Source organism: Amyelois transitella, chromosome 6 (genome assembly GCF_032362555.1).
Source record: "Amyelois transitella isolate CPQ chromosome 6, ilAmyTran1.1, whole genome shotgun sequence".
NCBI classification, from domain to species: domain Eukaryota; kingdom Metazoa; phylum Arthropoda; class Insecta; order Lepidoptera; family Pyralidae; genus Amyelois; species Amyelois transitella.
Window position 1 is genome coordinate 5,837,195 of NC_083509.1, and position 26,347 is coordinate 5,863,541.

Consider the following 26,347-nt stretch of genomic DNA (forward strand, 5'->3'; position numbering starts at 1 on the left):
TACCTAAATACACGATTTCAGTGTTTTGATATTTTATTGCAGTCGATTCTATAGAAATGTTGTTCTGCACGCCCCCACCGCCGGGCTCGTAAATAAATTGAGCCTGCATTAGTGGCAATTGTTCGCTATTGCCGCCGCTGGTACACCTTCCCTCCGGACCCAGACGTCATAGCGATACCCATGTCTTTAATAGATACATCCATGCATGTCCTAAGATTATTAAGAGGAGATATTAGTATGTTTGCAATTTATTTTGTAAGGAATTCCGAATCTACTTCACCGAGTTCGAGAAATAATACAGTACACCTACTTTAATTTCTAGAAATTCCTTCGACAGCGAACCTCCTATGAGGCACAACTACAATTGCATAGGGAAATTTCTACCTATCTATTTGGGATACTTTTTGATTTTATTCAAGAAATTTCTACATTAAAAACTGTATTTTTTCTAAGAAAAAGGAAGATTATTTTATAGATTCACAATAAAAAAATAAGAACCTCAACATAACTCCTATATATCTTTGCGTGAATACATGAAACTGTGTTATTCACCCTGTGTTACCTAGCTAACATTCTTATAAGTAACTAACTTTACATAAATAAATATTATCACCTTGTGGGTAAACAGAGCTGACAATCTTGTAAAGTCTGAAAGGCCACGTTTATTTGGATAAAGCTTGGGCTTTATTATTTAAATTAAAACAAAAGATTTATTTTGCTGGCTTTATTATTTAAATTAAAACAAAAGATTTATTTTGCTGTCCAAGGCACATAAATACCTAAAATAGGCTAACACGCTTTTTAGTTCTCGGTCAACAATCTTCCTAAATAAACGATTTCGTACTAAGTTTTCGTTGACAAAACTATTATCTAAACAATAAAAAGAAGACTTTTTAATGCAACAAAAAGATAAGAGATCTTTCTCCCCTCAGACGAAACTATCTCACGAACAGAATCATAAGTTTAATGAGACTGAAAACTTATAAAAACTAGAAATATGAATGCAAATATTGTGTAGCTTTCATGTTCATGTGAAATCTGATTAAAATAAACTAAAATTAAGTATGCAAATTATTTAGACTGTTTATTACAATGCAAATCTTATGAGAAATTCTGATTGATGGATAAACACGCCACGTTCATAGGTAAGTAAGTACTTCGGAGTGGAATACTTAGTACATTTTTCTTTAGGTCTCTTTGATACTAAGTGGTGACAAATTACTTCTAAAAAAGATACACGACCCTGAGTTTCACTTCCACCTCTTCTCAATTAGAATAAAATATGTTCTAGTAAAAACCTTTTAAGAGCTTTATGTACCAAAAATTAGTTAGATACATAATTTCCTCATTCACCTTAACATAAGTATTCGTAAAAACAAAATAGATACCTACTTAATGCCGAAGGTGCAATTAAATAAACACCTCGAAATCTTAACCAATTACGAAATCCCCTACTGAGCTCGCCGAACTTTGATAACGAATTCAAGAAAAAAATAACTTGTTAAAAAAAGAAATCGCAGATACGCGAGCCATTAACTTTTTTAGTTCAAAATAAAACCTTTTTTTAGGTTATAACGGGACCGGCTAAATTATTGCGTGTAATCTTTTGTTATTTTTTGCCAATATTTCTTTGTTCTTTCAGAGGAGATTCCCACACTATTAGGATTTGAAGACAGCAGGCTAATGTTAACTCAGTAGCTTATTATTAGGAATCGGTATGATTTATTTCTCTATTTGTTAAATTTAAAATAGGATGATAAATAATTATGTTACTTATAAAACTTGTACTACCTAGTACCTACTGTACTTACAATAAATAGCTACCTAGAGGTAAGTAGGTACTTAGTACAGTTAAAAGTCTGAAATGCTTACATAAAACAAAAGAATCTATGGCTCATTCTCTATCTACCTACGTTTCAGCTTTAGATATATCAAACGAATATCAATCAGTGTTGAATAAACTTTGTTGCGACAGGAATCCAAAAGATCCCACGTTGCACAAAGAATGCACAAGTCACAGGGCACCTGTGCCACGGGATCGGGACCCAAACGAATTCACCTGCGATTATTATATTCATGATGCAAGTAAAGCGACGAAAAGTATTATAACTTTATGCCTACTTATAAATAAAAGCTTACTTTTCAGCGGGTAGACCGTAAAATATGTTATGCTTACATACCTAGTTAACTTATTGTACCTATGTATCATATTGTACCTACTTAACATCTAGAGCAAGCAATTATCAAATAGATATAAAGTTATTTCTATAATCTTTTCTTAGATACGTACTTATGTGATATAGTGTTAACAAAAAACGTTGAACAAAACGAGATGCATCACTATTCGATACAAGCGAATAAACTTTATTGGGAAAGTGGGATAAAGGTTTTTTTACAAAAAATGCCACATAAAGTAAGGTCGCCTTGTCGCTTGGATTCATACAAAAACTATCGTGAACCCTCTCATTTGTGTTTTTTTTTAGTTTTGATAGAAATGCGTTGCAGGTAGAAGAAGGCCCTCGCGAACTTTGTGTTTTGACTTGTCTCATTCCGATGACTTGCTTAGTTATAAAACTTGCATAGTTTTGTAAATATGTATTTAATAGATAGGTACTTATAAAAAAATTGTTGTTGATGGTTTCCATACTAAGTTGGGCTAAGACACAGAACCTAACGTCTATTAAAAAGTTGTAAAGACGTATATTCGTGCGATTACGTAGCTATCCTAGGATTGATTATGGTTTAAGATCTCTGAATTGGAAAGATCCTTATGACACTCGTCTGTGTACAAACCAGTTAGTACATATTATGTTATGAAAGATTAGGTAGAGTCGGGCGCTGATGAAATCAAGAAAAGTTAGATGAATTCATTATCTAATATAATATCATCTTATAACACATTAGGTCTCGGCTATCTGTAATTTGTTCCTTATAAATTAAGTTTAATTATTAGTGCCGTTTGTTTCCTGGCACCAGTCGAAAAAAGAAATATTATTATTAACTCATAAATGCTGCGCTATAATCAACGATTAAAAAACTTAATGTCAATTTCGATCAGCTGACATTGACATGACAGTGACAGAAAAGATTGAATATTGAAAACAAGTTGCAAGTTTTGTGGGTTGAGGAGAAATTGAATTAAACAATATTAATTAAAAACAATAACTAGGTAAAATGGATTACACAAATAAGGTATCAGTAGGAAAACGACTTCGTGAATTGACTCACTTATATGCCAAGTCATGATATTTTCTAACAATTTAGTAAATGCATTTCAGAACTTCCCGGAACTGAAAAACGATAGACTATTGCGTGCAGCCTTGGGCAAAGAAGTCGATAAAGTACCAGTATGGGTGATGCGGCAAGCTGGTAGATATCTTCCCGAATTTCAAGCCGTACGAGCTAAGCATGATTTCTTCACCGTATGCCGAACGCCGGAACTGGCTTGCGAGGTTACTCTGCAGCCTTTAAGACGATATGAACACCTTGACGCCTCTATTATATTTAGTGATATCCTTGTTATACCACAGGCTTTAGGAATGACAGTAGAAATGCATCCTGGAGTGGTGAGTAGAAAACTTATTTATACAGATTCTTAATTTCTGAAAGCCCCAGGCTAAAGTCCAGTATATACTCACCGTTTTTACTTTTATAGGGTCCTGTATTCCCGAACCCATTACAAGACCCATCAGATATCGATCAACTGCAAGAGGATGGAGCAGTGTCACGCTTGTTGTATGTTGGAAAAGCTATTACGCTAACAAGACACAAAATTGAGGGGAAAGTACCTTTGATTGGATTTACTGGAGCACCTGTGAGTGTTACATGTTAATACACTTTCTATCTTTTTTACCATAATATATTTTGGGTATTTAATTTAATTTAACCCTATTTTTCACATTTGCTAAATTTATAACTCGCCAAAGATACTATATGTTTAGCCTACTTACCCCACTAGGCAAGCCAATCCACCTAGAGAGTTTATCATTGCCATTATATTTTTACAATTTCAGTTCACATTATTAGGTTACATGATTGAGGGTGGAGGAAGTAAAACTATGGCAAAAACAAAAGACTGGTTACAAAATCATTCCAAAGATGTACACAGACTGCTTCAAATGCTGACTCGAGTCATCATAGATTATTTAGTTATGCAGGTAACTTTTTTAAAATTTCCAATGAGAGATGATAATGTGCCTTTTTAAAATCTAAACTACAATTTTTTAATATCAGGTCGAAAGTGGTGCTCAATTGCTACAAGTTTTTGAATCCAGTGCAGATCACCTAACCAGAGAGCAGTTTGCTGATATATCTGCACCATATTTAAAGGATATTAGAAATGAAGTGAAAATTAAACTTGGAGAAAAACAACTGGGGCAAGTCCCTATGGTATGAATTACTTTATGCCATACCAAATTTTAAAGGCAAAGAATGTTGTTTAATTTCCCAATGTACTTATTTTACAGACTATTTTTGCAAAAGGCGCAGGGCATTCTTTAGATGTCCAATCTCAATTGGGATATGAAACTATAGGGCTTGACTGGACCGTTGACCCAGTTGAGGCCAGAAAAATTGTTGGAGATGGCATCACATTACAAGGCAACCTGGATCCGCAAGATTTGTATAAAACTCCCGTAAGAATAATAAGACATGTTTTTTACTTACTTTATTGGATTAATAATAAGTTCTCATTCCCGGAAGTAGGAATTTGGGTTCAATTGTACTAACTCTATGCAATACTCTCTTTTTCTACACTACTAGATTTTATTGGGGTAAATGACTTATGTTTAATGAAAATTGTTTACAGGAGGAAATTAGAAACCTAACCATAAACATGGTACGGAAATTCGGAAAATTGAGATATATAGCCAACTTAGGACATGGAATCACGCCTCAAACGCCACTAGAAAGCATGGCCGCTTTCACTGAATCAGTTCATGAAGCTCTTTGATTGTGCTACAAGTAAAATCTTAAGATAAATCTTGCATAAAATAGAATTGTTGTTGTTGAACTTAAGGGTATATATAATGAGTTATTATTACTTAAGGGTATATATAAAGGTTATTATTTAATATTTTGTTGCTTTTTGGTAATAAAACAACTGCATTTTGTTTTCTCTTTAATTTATGCCTATAAAAACTTACCGTTAACTTAAAATGAGTACATGCAGTTACATTGAATAAGTTGTTTTTGAATTCTGACTTACAGGAGGAAAATCGTCATCCATGACACTAACAGTTTTCTTTATGTACTGAAATGGAAATAAAAGTATGATTAATTAATATCAATATTGGAATAGATTTTTTTTGCATGCAATTCAAAAATTGCTAGTGCCAGCCAGTAAAAATCACATCAACATAAATAATTTCAAAACTCATAATATTTTGTCAAACATGTTAACTCCTAAGAGACTAATAAACCAATTCCATAATAGGTATAGTAGTCTCGATCATGAAACTACAATATGACAAAGCCTCACCTGTGGATTGGCTTGTATCTGCTCATCCATTTCCTGAATGTATTGATGTAACTTTGTACACTCTGCCATTTGTTGTTCTAAAACGCATAGTGTTTCAGGCGACGCGTACTTTTCAGGACTATCTAAAAATACTACCATACCGTCCTTCTGGTTAATCATGGCATATATTTCACCCTCTTCAATCTGTAAATAAAATGAACTTTCACACTTTGTCAGAGTTTATGATAAAACTAGCTGTTATGTGTGGCTTTGCGAGCAGTACAAATTAGCGGCATCTTTTTACGAGTAGTATAAAAAATTCAAATCGAGCAAACAGCTTCTTAATTCATAATTAAGTAGCTATTTAGTAGGAGAAAGGAACCAACCAATACAAAAAAGAATAGGACCACTCCATCTCTTTCCCATGGATGTCGTAAAAGGCGACTAAGGGATAGGTTTATAAACTTGGGATTCTTTTTTAGGCGATGGGCTAGCAACCTGTCACTATTTGAATCTCAATTCTATCATTAAGCCAAATAGCTGAACGTGGCCATTCAGTCTATTCGAGACTGTTGGCTCTGTCTACCCCGCAAGGGATATAGACGTGACCATATGTATGTATGTAGGAACCACAGAAATTTTCTTTAAAACTTAATTCTCATTATCTGATCGATGTAGGCTATCCTGCTAAGTGTATTTGCTTATTACTCACCATATTAAGAATATAACTTTCTGCTTGCGCTGGTCCCGACAACTGCACTCGGGATGCAACGTCGGACAACGAGAGTGTCAAAAACGTCTTTGTGAGGCGCTGAATATTTTTCTTATACATTGAACTTAGTACCTGTAAAATATGGTAATCATCAGATACCAGAGCGAAATTACATATTGATTGCCGTTTGTAATAAAAATATAATTAGAAGGGATCAAGAATAGTCAAGAGTAGAGAGAGAAACGTACATACCATGTACGTTTCTTGAGGCGTTTGTCATTGGCTACATAAACTACCCACTTCCGTTACTTCTATTAAAAATAAATATAATTACCTGGTTCACTAAGCCCATGTTTTTGTCGCGGACAAATGTTTCGCGGTGTTTTATTGCCGCGTGTTGCGAAGTACCAAGTTCATGGTAAGCCACTGATAATGGTTTTAAAAAGCGGCAAACTACTTGGGATACGTACTTGGGCAAAGGTAGAAACTGAAATAGATATTAAAAACATATTTATAAATTATATGACCTGAATTATGCACGTTATTAATGCACACGAAGATATTTTCTCTTTGCCGGCGGATAGAGCTGATATTGGTTCCCTCTATTCGGCATAATTTCAAATCTCCGAAATTTGTTTGGAATAACATACTTAGTAGAATTTTAATAAGATTCAAAGGGACAGTTGAGCTAGATAACTTTATAGTTGATCTAAGTCTCACCCTAACTCTTTTTCTATACTCCACTCTATATATAAAAAATATATATAAAAAAACTTTAAAGAGGTAACAAACATACCTTCATGTTTTTAATAATATTAAAAATTGTGATTCAACATTAGTATAAGCTAGGTTGTTAGCATGTTGCTCCAAAGAAGAATCCTAAGTTTATAAAACAATCTGTTTTCTTATTTACCTTGCCATGTAAAATGAATGAGACCAATATATACTTCTTGTATGCTTCAAGCATGATGTGCGAGACCACCATAGCCGGAACAGTTACAACAACTTCAAAGAAATACAAGGCTCTGTCATAGTTCTTCATGGCTGTATATATCATCCCTCCATAGTAATAGTAAAGAAAGAAATGTTTCGAATCATTGTTACCACCAAGCTGAAATTAATTTAGAAGTAAATACTGAAGAAATTTATACCCAGGGCAGATAGAGCCAACAGTCTTGAAAAGACTGAAAGGCCAAGTTCAGCTATATGGCTTATACTGATGGAATTGAGATTCAAGCAGTGACAGGTTTGACAGGCTAGCCCATCACAGAAAGCAAAATAGAATACCTCTGAACCAATTGCTGTAACATCTGTGTCTAAAAATTCCAAAGCAGGTTTCATACATTTTGAAAGAAGACATAGTTGACACAGGTCAGCATGAATTGATGTAAGTTGAGAGTCAAACAGCTGAATTTTCCTGATGGCCTTCTTGAGTATTTCTATTCCCCTGATCGGCTTTTTCACCTCAACAAGACAGTCAGTTAACAAGTGGCATAGATCAGCATCTGGAATCAATAGAAAAACATATATCTAATCATATTAAACAAATGTCGATTTCTGTGATGGTTATCATTATATCAGCCATATGATGACCACTACTAATCATAGGCCTCCCCCAATGATTTCCACTCATTGGGGGAGGCCTGTGATTAGCAGTGGACTCTGTTGGAGGCATCACCAGCATCCAACAGCCAACCCATCAGACTTTATATATTATTATACATAAAATAGGGCAGCAAAGAGTACTTTATTGTATGTACAAAGTTTGTACTTTTTGTTTGTAACAGATTGTTCTGTTTATGATGCTTCAGGTGATAGCTCATATCAAATTAACCAATGCATAAAAAATAATATTTTACTTACATAAATCAGGTGCAAAACGTACTTGTTCACCATTGCAGTTATTAATAAAATCTTGAATTTGCTGAATCATAGTAGTTTTGTCAACATCGCTAGCCCCCTGAAATTAAACAATCAAACCACTTGCTTGATAAAAATACATATATATTAGACAAATTGACTTTGACTAGTGACAGATAGTCTCATAATCTTTATAGTTTTATATAAATGCCAATAGTCTCTGCCTACCCCTCCGGGAAAGAGGCGTGATTTTATGTATGTATGTATGTATAAATGCCTACATCAAAAATCATTTATTTCTCCATAATCAAACTACCTTTAGTTTGATTATGGAGAAATAAATGATTTTTGAATAAAAATTAAGTAAACAAACCTGGGATGTTGAAAATTTTGCAACAAGGACGGCCAAAACTCCAAGTGAATGCTGCTGGATATCCAGAGTTTCCAATACAGTATTCAAATGTGCACTATTTCGTTGTAATACTTCATCGCATTTGGAAATTATGTCACACAGATCACGGAAGTTACCTGCATCATAAAGACAATATTCATTATCATTTATTAACGTTGCTGTGGAGGCATCAGCCTTAACCGAAATGCCATGAATCGCGATTAATAGTTCCTAAGTATAACTTTATCAATTCTTCTGAATGTACAGTTATGTCAGTGATGGAATACTGCACATTCAGGCAACTGCTTTTAATTCAAGTTCTTAATGCACTTGAATACATGACACCAGATTGTTATCACCTGTCTGTGGCCAACACCGGTAAAGTTTTCAATCAAAACAGTAGGTATAAGCTCAAAATAGATATAATAGCTTTAATTGAGGAACAAATAAAAAAAGTAAACATCTTACCAGAAGCCGACATCGTCCGCACATTATTAACAAATTGTTCCAATGGCGAAGCCATTTCACTTAAATAATGTTTTCTCTTTAATTTTAAAGTGTGATTCTCTCCTACGACCTACAACTATAAAATTGATGTAGAGTTCAAACCTGCAAGAAATTCAATGAAATAAAGAAAATTATGTCGAATTGCAGACGTCCGTGTCCGTCACGTTTCCGTGTTCGGAAGTTCGTCCCGTCCACAGATATTAATGTCTAAGACCCTTATTACACTATTCGTTATTCAGTGACCGATATTGTCTGAGAGTCATAATAGACTGCTCGCTATTCATTGAGTATGATTGATACACTTCCATTGGATTTTGAAACTTGTGGATTATCTTCATGCAAATGCTACGAGTATCCAAAAAGACGTTTATTAATTTGAACTTTATATATATGCGTATACCTTTACCTTTGTACTAAATGATAACGTTAATAATATAATATGTTTTTAGCACTTCCTTTGGTCGCATTTTACGATATCCATGGAAAAAAAATGGAGTGGAGTGTTAAGGTTTTTCTTTTTTTTTTAAAGAATAGGACCACTCCATTTCTCTCCCATGGATGTCGTAAAAGGCGACTAAGGGGTAGGTTTATAAACTTGGGATTCTTGTTTTAGGCGATGAGCTAGCAACCTGTCACTATTTGAATCTCAATTCTAGCTGAAAGCCAAATAGCTGAACTTGGCCTATCAGTCTTTACAAGACTGTTGGCTCTGTCTACCTCGCAAGGGCTATAGACGTGATAATATGTATGTAGTGTTAAGGTAAAGTGTTTGTAGTCCTATTATAAAGTAGGTACCGTATAAAACCACACTGAATGCATGACACAAAATAAACTTTGTCAATGTCAACGGTGTCAAGCAAAAGGATTGGAAATAGGGATGACAATTTTTTCCGAAAGAGATAGATTTCAAAATGGATCCGAATAGATTTTTTTGTGAATATATCGATTCACAAAAAATCGATTTTTTTTCGAGTCGGCATCTATAATGTAAAGGGGAACAATAAAACGAGCGGATAAAAAAAATTGCGACTGATGATGAAATACTGTTATAATAACTTGAGCGGTATGAATTAGAGTGAGCGAAAAATTAACTTAAGTAAAGACAAATACTTATTGATTTTAATGAAAACTACTGATTGTTAAATGCGCGCGAATTTGACGGGGGCTGCGGACCAATAGCGTATTTTAGTTTGTGTTTGTTCATAATTTTATCCTATTGCTTTGTTTTTTCGGAATACATTGTTCCATTTAATAACCTACTGATTTAAGTACCCCTCCGGGAAAGAGGCGTGATGTAATGTATGTATGATTTAAGTACCAATGTTTCTTATTATAAATAAGATTCCTTTTTTTTAGTTGTCTGAAGCGACTTATTTTAGTTTGTTTTTTTGTTGATTTGATTTATGTAAATGCATATCGCTTAATTTTTTAAACCCATTGTTTCATTTAATAACCTACCCTCCAAATTTAATAATTAAATTTCTTGGTTAATAGAACAATGTTTCTTAAAGAACGAAGTTCACTTAGTTACATCATAAGAAATTTATGGAAAAAATGTGAGCTCAAAATGTTTTGCTCAGTACCTATAGTATTTTTATCAAAGTGGTTTTTGTAATAGAAACATTTCATTTAAGATAAAATGCCGCTCAGTATAAAATATTTGCCAAATATTGAAAAAATACAGGATGTCACGTTGGCACTCAAATAAATATTAGATCTGTAGCTGCTAGTTAGTTATTTGAAGTAACTTAATGTTTGTAAGTCGCTATTCTGTTAATTTCTCGTCACTCGCAGTCAGTCGCTCACTTAATAATACTGTAAGGTAAATTAAGTATTTTTGACACTTAAACCTTTAATTTATAGTCGCTCGATTAAATACTACCCTAATGTCAATATAAATCCATTATATGTAAAACATGATACATAACATAATGACAAAGTTCTCTTTTTAATTCAAGGAATTCGATAATAACAATCATTTTATTAGGTACTGTACCTATCATAATTTGACTAGTAGGTAAGGTGTGAAAGAAGATATTTATTTTCGAAATGTATTAATGACACGATAAAGTTAAAACTCCCGATAATTCATATTCAAACTTCAAAAAAACCTAATGTTTCAAAGAAGATATTTATTTTCAAAATGTATTTATGACACGATAAAGTTAAAACTCCCGATAATTTATAATTCAAACTTCAAAAAAAATCTAATGTCGATTTTCATGGATGAGACATCGATTCCTTGTAATCCAAATAGTTAAAAAAAATTGATTCTTTGGTGTTGAAAATCGATTGTTTGATATATCAATTTCAGATTGCCATCCCTAATTGGATAAAATATAACTAAAGGAAAGGAAGGAATTAATTAAAATTCCAAAGAGGATACATTCAAACAAGCAGATCGAATAATTATGTACCAATACCAACCCTGTGCATACACGTTAGGTATCTCATTGTTTATAATGACCATCATCCCATTCCAGTAGCTATCCCTGAAATAAAAACTTACAGTGAGTAGGTACCTATTGGAATCTACCACGTTCAAATCTTATCGAGGTGCTGACTTGGAAGAGAAACTCTCTCGAAACTCGATAAAAAGGAAAACTTACACGTTGTGTCTGTGTAGAGAAGATGCCAAATTAAAATAAGGAAATTATCAATGTCGAATAATTGTGTTCGAGAATTAATTTGTAATTGTTTGACCCAGCAGATAAGCGAGTTGGAATTGTTAAAATCAATGTATCCTAACAATGATGAAATTGTATTAACAGACAGCAATATGCTGACTGACATCAACAATTTCTTAGATAATAAAACTGAATATATTCCTAGTCATTTGGATTTTACAATTCATCTTCTTATGAATGATATGAAACTGGAATGTTGCATCAATTTGCCAACTTATTACCCAGAGGAGGAACCTGATATCTTTATAAGATGTAATCAATTGAATAGACAACAAGAAACACATTTAAATAAAGAATTAATAAAATATATTAAAGATAATCATTCTGGAGATGTCTGTATTTATACTGCAATATCGTGGTTACAGGAAAATATTGAAGCATTTGCTTATAAATCAGACAATGAAGTGAAACCAGTAGTTTCCAAGACCACTGGGGAAGGCAAATTTGTTCGCTTGTGGATATATTCTCATCATATATACAATAAAAAAAAAAGAGATGAAATAATAAAAACATCCAAGGAATTGAACTTAACTGGTTTTTGTCTTCCAGGAAAACCTGGTATTGTGTGTATTGAAGGACCTGATTTTAATTGTCAGGAATGGTGGAAAAATATTAAATCAATGAGCTGGAAAAAAATTATGATAAGAAAAACTGAAACTTTCCAATCAGTTCAAGAAAAAAATGAAAGAAAATTTCATAATTTTGAAGAAATTATATTTAGAAATGCATCTAATAAATATAGCAAACATGCAGATATGAGTGGATTTTCTAAATACATGGAAGAGTTTGGTCTATCACAAGCATTTAATGAAGTTTTTAGACTAGGACCTGATTGACGATGTACATCTACACATAAAATTGTAAATGAAGATGAAAGATTAGGTATTTAGGTAACAACAGAGTAGACAGAGCCAATAGTTAAAGTCATTAACTTAAAGAGCACTAGCTGGCATACAATTTATTTAAATCACTATTAGACCACCAGTAAAGCTAGAAAAAGGTGTATATATAAAAATATATATGTATATATATTATATACATAATATAAAATTAAGTAAACCATACAAATCTTCCCTGTGCCCTTGGATGAAACCTGTATATATGTGACTAAAATAATAAAAAAATATTACATACACATTAGTGATCACTTAAGTACCTAAATATATCAATAATATCATCATCCCAATATGAGTAGGGTTAGGTAAAACTGGACTGGACAATAGTCTCTCAGATCGAGTCATGTTACGCGCAAGCGAATCATTATACATATCAAAAAAGCTTCGAAAATAATTACCTACCTATTTCCAGAATGAAGGGTGTTTGGCCTCTTTAGTTACTCATATGTAATGATAAACTCGCGGATCTGTCCGGTCTGGTCATTGGATATGACGTCCTGCAACCATATTATGATGAAACACTGAAACACCTATCAATATCATGGAGAAATGCAAATGTGACTTATAACATTGTTAATGCCTTAGCTTTCAATACACTTGTGTCATGGCTCTAGCTTTTATTGCCGTATCTACTGTATCAATATTCTTAGAAATCAGTACAAAAGTGCATCTATATAAAAAAAAATGTACAGTAGGTGTAAACTGGTGGATGTTCAATTATTAAGGTTAAATATTTCCTACATCGATGACAAATAAATCTATCCTACTACTATTATAAAGGCGAAAGTTTGTATGGATGTTTGTTACTCTTTCACGCAAAAACTACTGAACCGATTACCATGAAATTTGGTATGTAGGTAGCTGAAGACCCAGAATAACACATAGGCTACTTTTTATCCCAGAGTTCCCGCGGGATTGATACGGTTTCCATGCGGACGTAGTCGCGGGCGGCCTCTAGTCAATCATATTTAGTGGGTTATTTGCTGTTAATATATGTATGAAATTACCTATGTTTAAATTGTTAAGAACTAAATGTCATTCATATGCACAATGCTCATATTTTACATACATACATACATATAATCACGTCTATATCCCTTGCGGGGTAGACAGAGCCAACAATCTAGAAAACACTGATAGGCCATGTTCAGCTGTTTGCAATAATAATAGAATTGAGATTCAAATAGTGATATATAAGCCTATCCCTTAGACGCCTTTCACGACATCCGTGGAAAAGAGCTGGAGTGGTCCTATTATGTTAAGTGCCGGGAACCACACGGCACTCATATTTTATTGGATGGAAATTGTCATTAAAAAAATGAGGGCTGTTAGTGTCAACAAACCAAGTTTAGTGCCACTTCCAAAGCGTCAGTGCAGAAGAAGCGGTAACAAACTGCACTGCAGCATTTTCGTCAATAGCGTTAAGTTTACAATTATCCAAACTTAGAATTTCAACAGGTATGTGGAAGAGAGAATACATTGTTATGATTAAGTCCAATTTACTTTATAAATAACGTTACCAATTAGCGTTCTAAATATCGTTACCCATATGTTAAATGAAAATCTGTTCTGTTTTATTAAATAAGGTACCTAAAGTTTGTCCCAACGCAACTGTACGATACGCGACGCGATTAGAAATTTTAACGGCAAATCCGTCATTTAATCAATCAGTGACGTTATAATCATTTACCGGTAAATCTAAAAACATTTACGTTAAACAATCTTTACGATACCTCTTACTGATAATTTTACTGCGAACGTTATGTGAGTATAACGGTAATTGAAACGAAAAATACGTACCCAGCATAAAGGTACTTAATTAATAACGGTAACCCTGTTTGACAGTAATAACGATACCAATTGTTTTTACGGTAATAGACAATTATGCATGATGACAATCTTTTTTTGTTTTGGTATTAATTTATTTTCGCAACAACTAAAAAATTGGTCAAATAATGGCATCAATTAACAACAATCTATCTGTGATATACGAAGTACTTTACACATTATGTGGACGAGTTCAAAACGCCCTTTACAAAACGCTATTCAAGTGTGACGTCATATACCTGAGTTTCTTGTTCGCCACAAACTAAATAGAGATTGTTTTCGTTCGCGTCATGAACTTTATTTGTATGGCAGCTATTGCATTTATGGCGATGAGGTATTTATAAAGTTTTTCCATATTTTTGTTTAGGTATTCACTCCTTGCAGTTATTTTTAAATAATTTTGAATTAATTTATAATAAAAATATAATTAATCCACTTTATGAAAATCAAGATAGATAACATAATAACTCATCTATTACCAATAAAACCAGTTTTTTTAGTTTAGGAATTCATCAGTCATATTTAAGGGAGGTGAAGGAAACTAATCATACAGCCATCTCACCGTAATAATATGCATGCATACATTCAACTAATCTATACATTTAATAAAACAGTAAAAATATTTCGTCTGTACATTTAGTATTTGTGACTGAAATGGATAGAGGGACACTTAGAATTAATTTTTTGTCCGTCTGTATGTATGATCACGCTTGAGGCTTACCACGACGTCTTATAGCAGGACCTAAATTGAACTGCACTGCTTTTTCGTACCATGACATCAATTATAAGCAGACCTGCGGCAGGTCTGCTCAGTAAACCGTTCACCATTTTTTTTGTATAGAGTTTTCCTACCACAACGGCCACTTTTGACAGCAGGAATTGTTTCTTGCTCGTCGCAAATGTCAAATAAAGCGATTCTTAAAAAGTTACTATTAGGTAGCTTCTTTGGACATTTTGGCGTTGTTTTGTAAGATATTCACCAAATGTTCCGTGTTTGTTTCCTAAGGATTTGTACATTCAAAGCTATTGTTTAATAAGAATTTGATTAAATTCATTTAAACCCACCTATGAATTGTTCAAAAAAGTTAAATCTACAAAAGAATAAGTTGTGTAAACATTAATAACACCCTTAACATTATTGCAAAGATGTGTGACGAGTATGAACTGTTTGAGTTTTTGGAAAGTGATTTCAACGAATCCAGAATGGCAAATAAAAAGAAACGTTTCAGGAACAGAAAATAAGGATCCTTTTGACTTAGATGAAAATGCTTTCATCAAGGAGTACAGGTATGTAAATGTTCACATATCAACCGCCTTATGCTCTATTATATAGAAAGATCGATCTCTCTCTTCTCAACAACATGATAACATAATTACTCGTATCTTACTTGTCTAGGATAACTGCAGACTTGGTGCACAAACTTTATTTATTTAATTATTTATTTATGTACACAAAATTACATACAGGAGCATTTATTACAATAATTCTAGTACAAAGGTGCTACTTATTTCAAAAGAAATCTCTTCCAGTAGACCCATGAGAGGAAAGATGAATTTTAGAGCGGTATGGCGTGTGCATAAATAACGTTTAACATATTTAACTAAACATACATGCTAGTACTTTCATAATTAAACATGGAATAATTAAATAAATGACAGTAATAAACTACATAAACATACCAATATATATATATATATATAATATATATAAGTCTATTTGGAGAGATAATAGTCTTTAATTCGTCGTTTGAATGAAGAGAGAGTTTGGGAACTTTGTGAAGAGCTGGAGCCAATAATGGCAAAAAGCTCTAAAAGAGCAACTGATTTAAGCATAGAAACAAAGGTCAATCAAGTTCCATAAAGTACAATAGGAGGATTACTATTAAAAGTTGTTTCCTAATAAGTTATATTTTTCAGGTGTTAACATCATTGTATTTCTATGGACATGGAGACTATCAAAAACCTGTTGGTCGATCACATTTTGTCACTCAGCAGACAGTTTCTACTGTACTTGCAGAAGTTACAACAGCCCTTAATTACATCAGTTTCAGGAACAAATATATAAAATTCCCACAGACTTATAAAAGTCGTCAGTTAAAAAGATTAAGGCACACTTATATTTACTTAGCTAATTTTATTTATATTATATCAATAATTAAGTTTGATAACAATATGCCTTTTTTGCCTGCAGATTTTTCAATAAATTCGGTATCCCTGGTGTGATTGGATGTATAGATTGTACCCATGTTCGCACAGTAAGGCCTAATGAGCATGAAGATAGATATTTCTGTAGAAAGAAATTCCATTCTCTAAATGTTCAGTTGGTAAATAAACTTTTATTTAATAGTTTTATAGTATAATATATAACACATACAAACATGATCACATCTATGTCCCTTGCGGGGTATTCAGAGCCAACAGTCCCAAAAATACTGATAGGCCGAGATTAATGGTAGAATTGAGATAATGGTAGGTTGCTAGTCTGTCACCTTAAAAAAGAATCCCAAATTTATAAGCCTGTCCCTTATTATAGTTTCTGAGTCAGAAATTTAAACACCATGGGTTGAAAAGTGCAGAGGCCAGGCGATAATAGACTTCATGTTTATGAGTTGGCTAAAACTATTCTCCCATCAATGATTTTCTAATATACTTACATTTTTTTTTTCCATTGAGCCACTTTAGTAATTTGTAATTTTTCTTATTATTTTTTTTCAGATTTGTGATGCGGATCAACAAATCCTAAGTGTTGATGCGAGTCATCCAGGGTCACTTCATGACTCATTTATATGGAGCCACCATCCTGTATGTTACCATTTAGAAAATTTAGGGTCTGAAGCAACATGGCTTTTAGGTAAGAAAACCTTTTATGGTGAACTTATTATAGCAAATAATATGAACAATATTGTTTGAAAGATATATTTTTAACACACTTTCAATTAAAACTAGACCAATTAAAAACTTGAAATAAAATTTTAAAAGTCAAAAATATTTGTATACAATTTTAAAATAATAAAGTATCATTTTTATATAAAATATGAATGTTCAAATAAAATAAAAAAATAACAGAGTAATATGTTTATTTCCAGGTAACTTGGGTACTCACAATGAAGAACGATGATGACACCTATTTTGGATGCAGAACCAGACACACCGGAAGCATATTATACACAAAAGCATGTAAAGGCTAGGAATGTTATAGAAAGAACTATAGGTCTTCTCAAAGCACGTTTCCGGTGTCTCTTGTGCCACAGGGTGTTGCATTATCAACCACAGGTTGCTGGCTTCATTACAAATGCTTGTGTAATATTGCACAATATTTGTAATGAAAACAACTTGCCTGAAGTAAGGTTGACAGAAGAAGAGCAAGCAAGGGAAGTTGCACAACAACCACCAGTGGAAGCTCTTCATGAACCAGCTGAGCAACACAACATTGAGCTTCAACGTGGTATATCTACACGGCGGGATCTTGTGGCACGTCTCTGGGCTCTTTGCCGTACCTGAAAATAAAAAAATAGAATTTTATTATTAAGCAGATTTTTATTCAATAATATTTCATTTTTAAAAGTTATAAGTAGCTATGCAGGTAGATTATGAACAAAAATCTTTTTCATTTAATATTCATCAAAGTAATATAGTTTTTTTTATTGTTATTAAATTCAATTAAATACCAATATTTTATTATGTAAAAGCATAAAAGTACATATTCAATCTCTCTTTTTTCTTTTTTAAAAGTAGTTCTAGTTTTAATTTTGCTCATTCCAAAATGACATATTTTAAAATAAATTAATAATTATAATAAAAATTAAAACATTTTTTTATTTTAAATATATACAAAACATTCTGTAATTTGCAGAAAAGTGAATATCTCAAATAAAATTTCAAGTTATTAATGGATTAGCTATACTAATATTATTAAGAGAAATGACATTTTGAAATGGTTTACTGGACCAATTTTGATGAATTTGGCACATTGAATAAATTAATTATTGCTCACCTTCTTCTAATTATAGCCACTAATTCACGGAAGAGACAAATAGCTTCTTGAAGTATTAAACTACTTGCAGCTTCAGTAGCAGCCCTCTGTCGTGCAGCTTCAACTATTTGCACCCTTGCTTCTGCGGCTGTTAAATGAGCACGTCGGCGCCGTCGCCTAGGTTGTGGCGGGGCTTCAGCCTGTACCACTAGGTACTTCGACGCCGACAGCCTCATCAGAGACAGCTGCTGCGTAGCTTTGTGAAGGATCTGATGATGCAGTAGTAATTTCTACAGCTGCAGGTAGAGAATCTGCCTCGATAGAACTAACAGTTTGAGATACCTGAAATTAACAATTGAAATATTCATTCATACAATCACATTCTTATACCTTAGGAGTAGACAGAGCTTACAGTCTCAAAAAGACTTAAAGCATTGAATTATTCATTTATATAATCACATTCTTTGACCTTAGGGAGTAGACAGAGCCAACACAGTCTCAAAAGGGCTATGCCATGCTCAGCTGTATGGCTTTATAATGTAATCAAATTGTTAAATATATTATACAAAATACAATCAGTATGGTCATCACTAGGCTACTATGATTTAGTCTATTCACTTATTTTTATGTACTAAGCGCCTATGACAACACATTTTGAGATCATGATGCTTTAGTCAATAAATATTAATGTTTTATCTTAGTCTAGTAAAAATGAAATTGAATACATACACTAGAAGGAAGTTCTAACCATTCTTCTGCAATGGATTCGACTTCAATACCTCGAATGCCAGAGGGGCTAGCTTCAGGTCTCATATCATCCTAAAAATAAATGGTTTCATTAATACATATATAACATTTTTGTATTATTTTATAATTTGTAGGCTTTAATGTATTTAAGGGATCTTACCTGCAATGGGTTCACCTGCACCGCTGGTAGACCCATGCCATAATCCTCACCGAGGATACTTAAAAATTTTATATCTATTTCTGTTAGCTCTTCCCCACTTGGCGGGCCCCCTCCTGTCCTGCTGCTGCTCTCTCGAATTGTTCTATTTTTACGTTTTATTTTGCCCTTCAGGTCCACCCAGTACTAAAACTAATGAGACTGCGTCTGGTTTGTTGTTGATTTGCACTAAAATTAAAAAAATACTTTGGTGAAGGCAGTTTGTTAAAAATATCCCATATTATGTATTTATGCCTTATTATAAGAAAACACTTTCTACTTACGACATAATATAGTTTTCTTGTAAAATAAATAATAGCCTCAAAAGTTAAGAATATTAAAAATCACTGCGATCCGGCAAACTTCTAAAACTGTTGTGAGGTAAGGCGCGTCGACTTAAAAAGCCGTGACAAGTAAAAAAAGGGATATTTCAAGTGGTTGCAGAACGGCTCTACATATTAAAAACATTATTTATGACTTAAGGACGAATTTAAAGTTATCGAAAACTTTCAAGTATCACTCAAGTATTCTAGCAGGTACCTAACCTACCTACTTCAAATTTATGTGACAGGCCGATTCGTTCGGACGGTCGTTCGAAACCATTCTAAACTAACATTTATTGATAACAATAACGCTATTGAATTTATACAAATAAAAGTATTTTATAGCGTGCAACAGTGCATTGTAATTCAGCAAAATTTAGGGTAACTTCATATTTAATTAAATTTATAAGTATTTGTTATCTTTAATTATATTATTATTGTATTATTATGGTATTATTATTTTTATAAGAGGTTTGAACGTTTCTTTATTGACATCTCCACATTGAGCCATAGACAAAATAACCGTTCATCATTCAGCTTAAACCGTTCACCTTATAAGACGTCATGGTACGAGTTTTGAGCAGGCCTGCTAATAAACTGCCTTAATATTTGAACGGTTCTATAAAACGTTGTGGTAAGCCTCCTTATCTCCGAAAGTACTGAACCGATTTACTTAAAACCAATTGCTTTGTTTTAACTCAGAAAAACATTTAAAGTCTGTTTCATCAAAATCGGTTCTCTTAAAAAAAGTTACCGACATTTGAATGAACTCAAGGCATGAGGTTGCCTGCAAATAAGTTTACGCGGAATAATTCGAAATTTACGCGGACGAAGTCGCGGGTAACAGCTAGTTGTAAAATAATTTCTGGTTTATACCAAAACAAAAAAAAACATCGAATGACGATTTTTAAGGGTGAAACACCGATTTAAAATTAAATGTCAATCTCTTGGCATTGAAAAATCGATCTCAGATCGCTATCGCCTTTGATAATTTTCAAATATGTTGTTGTATGATAGTATCTCTATTTAGTTTGTGGTTGTATGTTTAAATAATTTACCGGGCAAGGGTTTATTGAATGATTGGTAAAAAATATTATTTCAATGTCACTTAAGCTTCTCAAATTTATTTTATGAATAAAAAGAAATTTATTTCAGGTCTTTCATCTGAAGATACTCCGAACTCGTTGTGGATAACATAAATATAGCAGGCATTGACCAGTTGATACACCAACATCAAATTGAGATTCTGAGAATTTGAAGGCCTTAAAAATATTTGAAAATGTATCACTGTGGGATGAGACAAGTAAGAGAGAGCCACTTTGCTAACCAAGTCGATTTAATGGTCTGGAGCAACCGGCTGGATTTGTTGGCATTAAGCAATTTAAAAGGTACAAAAGCATTAATTGAATTCTCCTTCTAAAGCAGTTTTAAGTTTGTACCAGAGAAATATGTAGTTCATTTACATACATGATTGCAGGTGAAGTTCAGGTTCACAGATTACAGTGGCAAAAAGTATGGAATCTAGCGCCACCAAAAGAAAATGTTACTGTTCGTGCCATGGCGTGGAGGCCAGATGGAAAAGTGAGTAAAGTCAATTGTATAATCCTTAAAACAGTAAGATAAAACTTTGACAAAAATTTGTTATTTCTAACCATAATTGTTTTTTATTTAGTAGTTATTAATTAACTATAACCCTTAACCTTAGTTCCTTTAACTGACACTAAGACCAGTATACAGGCAATGTGGTAAGTAGAAAGTGCTTACCCCTTCGGTAAAAGGCCTAATTTTAGTAATGTAAATATACTTAACTAGAGAGGGCTTGTCGTTCCTACTACATAAAATGAAAAATCCAGTAGTTCCTGTGGGTATTCTTAAAATCCTTTCCTACCAGATGTCTCCTTGCTTGTTGTCCTATTAAGAATCTACATTCTTGCCATATTTCATCTTTATTGGCCCATTAGTTTTTGAATACAAATACTTTCTTTTGTTTCAGGTACTGGCGATTGGTTACAGTTCTGGAAATGTGTTTATAGTTGACATTGAGGACAAGGAAATCATGGACAAGTATGCATTAGAGCATGAAAGCATTCAAGAATTTGATGACACAAAACACTATGGAATATCATGCATTACATGGGCCGCACATGCTACTAATTTGGACAGCACACCATATAATATTTATGTATGTTGATACAATAATGTTTTATTGCAGGAATGGTTATGATTATCCTATTGTATAGGATAGCCAAAAGGAGTATTTATGTTTTTATGTGTGGTATCCAAATAACAGAAAAATATAAAAAAATATTTATGTTGGAGTTCAAATTCTAAATCTGGCATATGTTTTATCTTGATGTGGGGACTAAAAACTTTAAAGAGGTCAGACTGAAGGATGTGAAAAAAAATACCACTAACATAGATTTGTGAACATCAGTATGCATGCAAGCAGCCAAGAATAATTATGCTGCTAGGAACAATAAATATTAATATCTAACGACTCATCCGGGTAGCATTTACATATATTAACCTTCCTCTTTAACCACTCTGTCTGTCTACAGAGGGACAGATGCGGGAAGCGACTTTGCTTTATACTATGTAGTGTCTAAATAAATATTGCAGCCATACAACATTGTGAGTGTGAGCTATTGTTATGATGATGATATATTTCATTATAAAAATGTAAAAGTGGCATATATTTTTAAATTTTCAGGAGGATTCATCATTGTTTCTGCAGCAGTTACCAACCTCAAGCAGTGCTTACAAAAACCAAACATCTGATGATGGTGCCCACTGTTTAAAGGAAGAAACACAGACACCCAGTCATCTTAATATGTTAATTGTTGGCTATGGCACTGGTTATGTTTATATGAGTATCTTTGGTAGATATCCGTATGGGACTCTCCATCTCACGCAAGTTACAAAGGATGAATGTGGCGAGTACAAGGTTTTAGACGTCATTCTCTCTGATGATTTTAGTGTTTTGCAAGTCCTTTATTTAGATAGACTTACAAACATCGTCTATGCCGCTCTGGTTAATACAAGTGTCTTGACAGCTTATTCAGAAGAAATTTTCAAAGTTGCAAAGCAACATGGGAAAGTAATACACTTGATGTCATATTTAGATCAGACTATGATATCAATAACAGAAGCTTGGGAACACATATTGTTGGAAATGGACACGAAGATGGCTTATTATGCAGCATCAGTGCCTGAAGGAGGAGTGTCAGCAGATCTGTTGGAGTTGCTTATGCTTGGTTTGTTTTATTACATTAGTTTATGTATAAAAGTAGCAAGTAAAAATCTGAAGTACATGTCAAAGATACTTCTGATTTTCATTTCCTACTTGGTTCCCCGCACCAAGAGAATGGGACCACTGCATGACTTTCCCAAGGATTTTGTAAAAGGCAACTAAGGGATAGGCTTATTCTTTTAGGTAATGGGCTGCCAAACTGTCACTACTTTAATCTCAATTCTTTGAGCCAAACAGCTGAATGTAGTCTATCAGTATCTTCAAGACTGTTGTCTCTGTCTACCCCGCAAGGAACTTAGACGTGACTATATGTATATATTTACTTTTTACTTTCTCTACTCATTTCATTTATCCTGTACAACAATGATGGTTCTTGTTGACACATCAACTTGCCTGAATATGCAGTCTACCATGTTTAACCTTCAGTCGCATTGTTTTGTAAGCAAACTAAAGTGAATAATTCAGAAAAAAGACATTTGTATTCATAATAGGATTGGAGCACGCTTATTTAAGTTAAATGGCCTTTTGATAAAACTTAACTGCACCTTACCCACACAACCACTGATAGACAGATGTCAATCACATGGTTGAGTAGATGTCGATTAACCTATTTATATTTTTTATCTGATGAACTTGTAGAAGAATAAAGTTGTATGGAAATGGTAGGTTGTAGATTTAGTTTTTTTTTAACAATGTATTAAATAATTGATAAAATCCTAACACATGAAATAAAATTCAATAAAACTTTGATTATTGCAGGAGTACCATCTGATGAATTAGAACTATTTTTACTTAGAGAACTAACTGCCAAAGTTTTGAAGAAATCTGGAAATTCAGTAGAATTAAGTTATTCAACTATTCAAAAATTGGTTTTGAAACAGTTGAATGTTGTTGGGCAAAGTTTGACATATTATCTCTCGGAATTAAGAGGTCTTACTAGGATACCAGACAGATATAAAGTAAGTAACATTTATTAAGTGCATTATTAATATAAAAATCTAAGTACAATTCTCTTCATACATATGCGCATACTTATTATTAATATTCATACTTCATAATTACAGAGGCAACATTATCACAAAGACTGAAAGGCCACATTCAGGTTTATGGCTTAAAGCTGAACTTGAGATTCAAATAGTAACAGGTTCCTAGTATATTGCCTTAAAATAATCCCTCGTTTACTAGCCTATTCCTAAGACAACTTCTACGACTTCCATGGGAGAGAGATGAGTGGTTCTATTCTAAAGTGCCGGGCGCCACACCCATGATTGAAAATTCTCTTCCTGTAAACGTATATCTTTCTGGCGAAATGCAGTGATAGTTACTAGCGACCTGTCACTTTTTAAATCTGAATTCCATTATTTGAGCTATACAGTTGAACGTGACGTTTCAGTTTTTTCAAGGTTGATGGGTATGTCTACCCCGTAAGTGATAAAGATATATACGTGAGCTGCATTCTTATTCAACCATAATAGCTGTTTTTGTAGAAAGCATAAACTGGCTGAACCATGGGTCCAAAGTTAATGTTATAAGATGCTAACACGTCGAAATTTCGTTCAGTGCCTAACTTTGATTTAAAGATACGATTTCTTTACTTTATAAAGATTTTTACTTTAAGAAACCTAGATGCAAATTTTTCATAATGTGTTTTCTGTTGTTGTTGACACAAGAATTCCGCGTAAGTACCTATCACGACGTACTTGGCATTTATCCAAATAACTTTCGTGTTCTTGGAAATTACATACAGAATAGAATACCCTGTATTGTACATATATACGTACGTACATATTTTGATTGCCAATATTAACCTTGCTATAAAAGTGACTGATAACAAAATTTTGGAACATTTTTGTGTGAAATATGTGCAACCTTTTCAAAATATAAAACGGATAAAAAACGACGCTAAGAAGTTTGACGTGTTTATCTAGGGCATCGTAGTCTCCTGAACGGCTAAACCGATTTCAATTGTTTGTAAAGATAATTATTCGGGAGTGTAAAACTCTTTGATGGAAATCAGTCCAAGATGGCCGCCCAACCCAATGTCGAATTATATTTCAAGTATTTTACTATGTACTCAAATCCTATTATTTGATAATAGGATTTGAGTACATAGTAAAATACTATTAATTATGGCAAAGTTGGAAAAGGTTGTTTTAAATATCTTCTTTCTGCATTTTAGTTTAATAATTATTCAAATAAGTCAGTTTTAGGCAGAAAATTAAAAACAATGTGAAGAAAATGGTTCCCATGATTTTAAAATAATTTATATTTTTTAGGTCTTAGGACTTGAAGAGCCTGCAGTTACCAATGCTATACGAGCTTGTTGTGCATTTTTGAATAAATGTCTGGAGTTGCAACAAGTTATTGATGTTTCCATGAGAAATTACAAGGCATTTTTCAGATGGCTGTATGTTATGATAATCAGATTGCTGAACGAACCTACACCCAGTGAAATAGTCAAGATGACCCAACAAGAATTAACACACATTGCGGAATTTTTATATAATTTCGATAATGTTCAAGTAGAGAGTACAGAAAATGTGTCGGAAAAACCAGTAAAATTCAATTTAGAAAGGCTTGGTCAATACTTACAAGATCAAGATTTGACTATACTCCCTGATGACGAAGACAATCCTTGGCACAAGTTCCTGAAGGACAACTCATGTTTGATCAAAGATAATGATACAATATTTTCTATGGAAGAATTCAGAAAGTTTTCACTAGTTCAGCAACAGAAATATCTAAAAAATGCAATTGATAAAGTATTTGATGTTTCAGATAAAACAGATATTGTGAAACATTTTTCTGTTTTGTACAACATTAAATGTTATGAAGGTCTGACAGGGTTAAATTCAGATACTCATTTGCGATTCTCACAATTATATGATGCAAGTCAACAAAGGTTCATGGTAGCATTAGTAAATATAGGGGCAGATAAAATATGCTTTATGTCAACTAGTGTTAAGAATAAAACTTGCAGTGCAACTGCTTCTAAATTTTGCATTGGTTCCATTCTTATTGGAGATAAAGATTTGCCAGATGACACTCTTCTCAAAGTCATGGACTTACAGTATTATTCTTCTGAATTTTTGTCTGTGATTGTGCAACATACATCAAATGAAGAAAACACTGTATTTATTCAAGTTCCGTTGAATATTATTCTGGAACATTCTACTGAATTTAATATTAAGTCCAAATCATGTGTGTTTGGTGAAAAAATATCAAATAAGGATATTGCATCTTTCCTAGACCAAGGCGTTTACAAAGTAATTGATAAGCTGGATGGATGTCGCATAGCCGTGTCAGGATGTAGAAAAGTTTCTGTGGTTTTGTCAAAAAGCTGCAGGAAATTGAAGGTATTTGAGATGGAAATAGATGGTGAAGATGAGGAAGACGAAACTCTTGATATCACCCCACAGTCACATGTTACAAACAGAAGCAACGCTAGCCACGGGACTCCTGATCAGTCTACTGATATTACATTTTGATTTTAATGTAAAAAAAAATAAAATAAAAAAAT

At 33.1% G+C, this 26,347-nt stretch overlaps 5 protein-coding genes across 10 annotated transcripts; 4 read left to right on the plus strand and 1 right to left on the minus strand.

Annotated features, from left to right (window-relative positions):
* The first annotated feature begins 3,076 nt into the window (after positions 1-3,076).
* Positions 3,077-5,111, plus strand: LOC106131112 (uroporphyrinogen decarboxylase). 2 transcript variants are annotated; one of them, XM_013330102.2, is made up of 7 exons: positions 3,077-3,192; positions 3,279-3,566; positions 3,656-3,814; positions 4,014-4,157; positions 4,234-4,389; positions 4,467-4,634; positions 4,808-5,111. In XM_013330102.2, exons 1-7 carry the CDS (start codon positions 3,175-3,177, stop codon positions 4,949-4,951), a joined length of 1,077 nt encoding a protein of 358 aa, XP_013185556.2. In that variant the 5' UTR covers positions 3,077-3,174; the 3' UTR covers positions 4,952-5,111. The 2 variants fall into 2 exon arrangements, with proteins under 2 accessions (XP_013185556.2, XP_013185555.2); XM_013330101.2 differs by having other exon boundaries at positions 3,090-3,169.
* Positions 5,112-9,148, minus strand: LOC106131111 (COP9 signalosome complex subunit 3). Its single transcript, XM_013330100.2, has 9 exons — positions 8,890-9,148; positions 8,404-8,558; positions 8,034-8,130; positions 7,458-7,675; positions 7,084-7,281; positions 6,505-6,657; positions 6,171-6,302; positions 5,480-5,662; positions 5,112-5,251 (listed from the first exon to the last, which is right to left on the minus strand). The coding sequence occupies exons 1-9, from the start codon at positions 8,942-8,944 to the stop codon at positions 5,171-5,173; spliced, it is 1,272 nt and encodes a 423-aa protein (XP_013185554.1). The 5' UTR covers positions 8,945-9,148; the 3' UTR covers positions 5,112-5,170.
* A 2,094-nt stretch (positions 9,149-11,242) lies between these two features.
* On the plus strand, positions 11,243-12,748 carry LOC106131161 (RWD domain-containing protein 2B). The gene has a single exon (XM_013330160.2). The coding sequence runs from the start codon at positions 11,588-11,590 to the stop codon at positions 12,449-12,451; it is 864 nt and encodes a 287-aa protein (XP_013185614.2). The 5' UTR covers positions 11,243-11,587; the 3' UTR covers positions 12,452-12,748.
* Positions 12,749-14,651: 1,903 nt separating this feature from the next.
* Positions 14,652-26,315, plus strand: LOC106131343 (anaphase-promoting complex subunit 4). Of its 4 annotated transcripts, none has more exons than XM_013330426.2 (7): positions 14,652-14,672; positions 20,733-20,965; positions 21,055-21,158; positions 21,571-21,759; positions 22,288-22,831; positions 23,587-23,786; positions 25,104-26,315. In XM_013330426.2, the coding sequence occupies exons 2-7, from the start codon at positions 20,857-20,859 to the stop codon at positions 26,313-26,315; spliced, it is 2,358 nt and encodes a 785-aa protein (XP_013185880.2). In that variant the 5' UTR covers positions 14,652-14,672; positions 20,733-20,856. The 4 variants fall into 4 exon arrangements, with proteins under 4 accessions (XP_013185880.2, XP_060800552.1, XP_013185879.2 ...); XM_060944569.1 differs by lacking the exon at positions 14,652-14,672 and adding an exon at positions 20,507-20,660 and having other exon boundaries at positions 20,720-20,965; XM_013330425.2 differs by lacking the exon at positions 14,652-14,672 and adding an exon at positions 20,507-20,660.
* LOC132901825 (putative nuclease HARBI1) lies at positions 15,071-17,564 on the plus strand. 2 transcript variants are annotated; one of them, XM_060944570.1, is made up of 4 exons: positions 15,071-15,625; positions 16,530-16,662; positions 17,054-17,140; positions 17,425-17,564. In XM_060944570.1, the coding sequence occupies exons 1-4, from the start codon at positions 15,498-15,500 to the stop codon at positions 17,524-17,526; spliced, it is 450 nt and encodes a 149-aa protein (XP_060800553.1). In that variant the 5' UTR covers positions 15,071-15,497; the 3' UTR covers positions 17,527-17,564. The 2 variants fall into 2 exon arrangements, with proteins under 2 accessions (XP_060800553.1, XP_060800554.1); XM_060944571.1 differs by having other exon boundaries at positions 15,073-15,625; positions 17,054-17,189; positions 17,425-17,563.
* Positions 26,316-26,347: the final 32 nt, after the last annotated feature.

Excerpts from the sequence above, each read along its gene's own strand:
- LOC132901825 (XM_060944570.1), top strand. The coding sequence starts at position 15,498 with ATGAACTGTTTGAGTTTTTGGAAAGTGATTTCAACGAATCCAGAATGG. Across the intron at positions 15,626-16,529 it reads GCTTTCATCAAGGAGTACAG|ATTTTTCAATAAATTCGGTA; the intron begins GTATGTAAATGT and ends TTTTGCCTGCAG. Across the intron at positions 17,141-17,424 it reads TTATATGGAGCCACCATCCT|GTAACTTGGGTACTCACAAT; the intron begins GTATGTTACCAT and ends GTTTATTTCCAG.
- LOC106131111 (XM_013330100.2), bottom strand. The coding sequence starts at position 8,944 with ATGGCTTCGCCATTGGAACAATTTGTTAATAATGTGCGGACGATGTCG. Across the intron at positions 8,131-8,403 it reads CAAAATTTTCAACATCCCAG|GGGGCTAGCGATGTTGACAA; the intron begins GTTTGTTTACTT and ends GTTTAATTTCAG. Across the intron at positions 6,658-7,083 it reads CATTCATTTTACATGGCAAG|TTTCTACCTTTGCCCAAGTA; the intron begins GTAAATAAGAAA and ends TATCTATTTCAG.
- LOC106131161 (XM_013330160.2), top strand. The coding sequence starts at position 11,588 with ATGTCGAATAATTGTGTTCGAGAATTAATTTGTAATTGTTTGACCCAG.
- LOC106131112 (XM_013330102.2), top strand. Across the intron at positions 4,158-4,233 it reads TAGATTATTTAGTTATGCAG|GTCGAAAGTGGTGCTCAATT; the intron begins GTAACTTTTTTA and ends TTTTAATATCAG. Across the intron at positions 4,390-4,466 it reads AACTGGGGCAAGTCCCTATG|ACTATTTTTGCAAAAGGCGC; the intron begins GTATGAATTACT and ends CTTATTTTACAG.
- LOC106131343 (XM_013330426.2), top strand. The coding sequence starts at position 20,857 with ATGTATCACTGTGGGATGAGACAAGTAAGAGAGAGCCACTTTGCTAAC. Across the intron at positions 21,159-21,570 it reads CGTGGAGGCCAGATGGAAAA|GTACTGGCGATTGGTTACAG; the intron begins GTGAGTAAAGTC and ends CTTTTGTTTCAG. Across the intron at positions 21,760-22,287 it reads GCACACCATATAATATTTAT|GAGGATTCATCATTGTTTCT; the intron begins GTATGTTGATAC and ends TTAAATTTTCAG.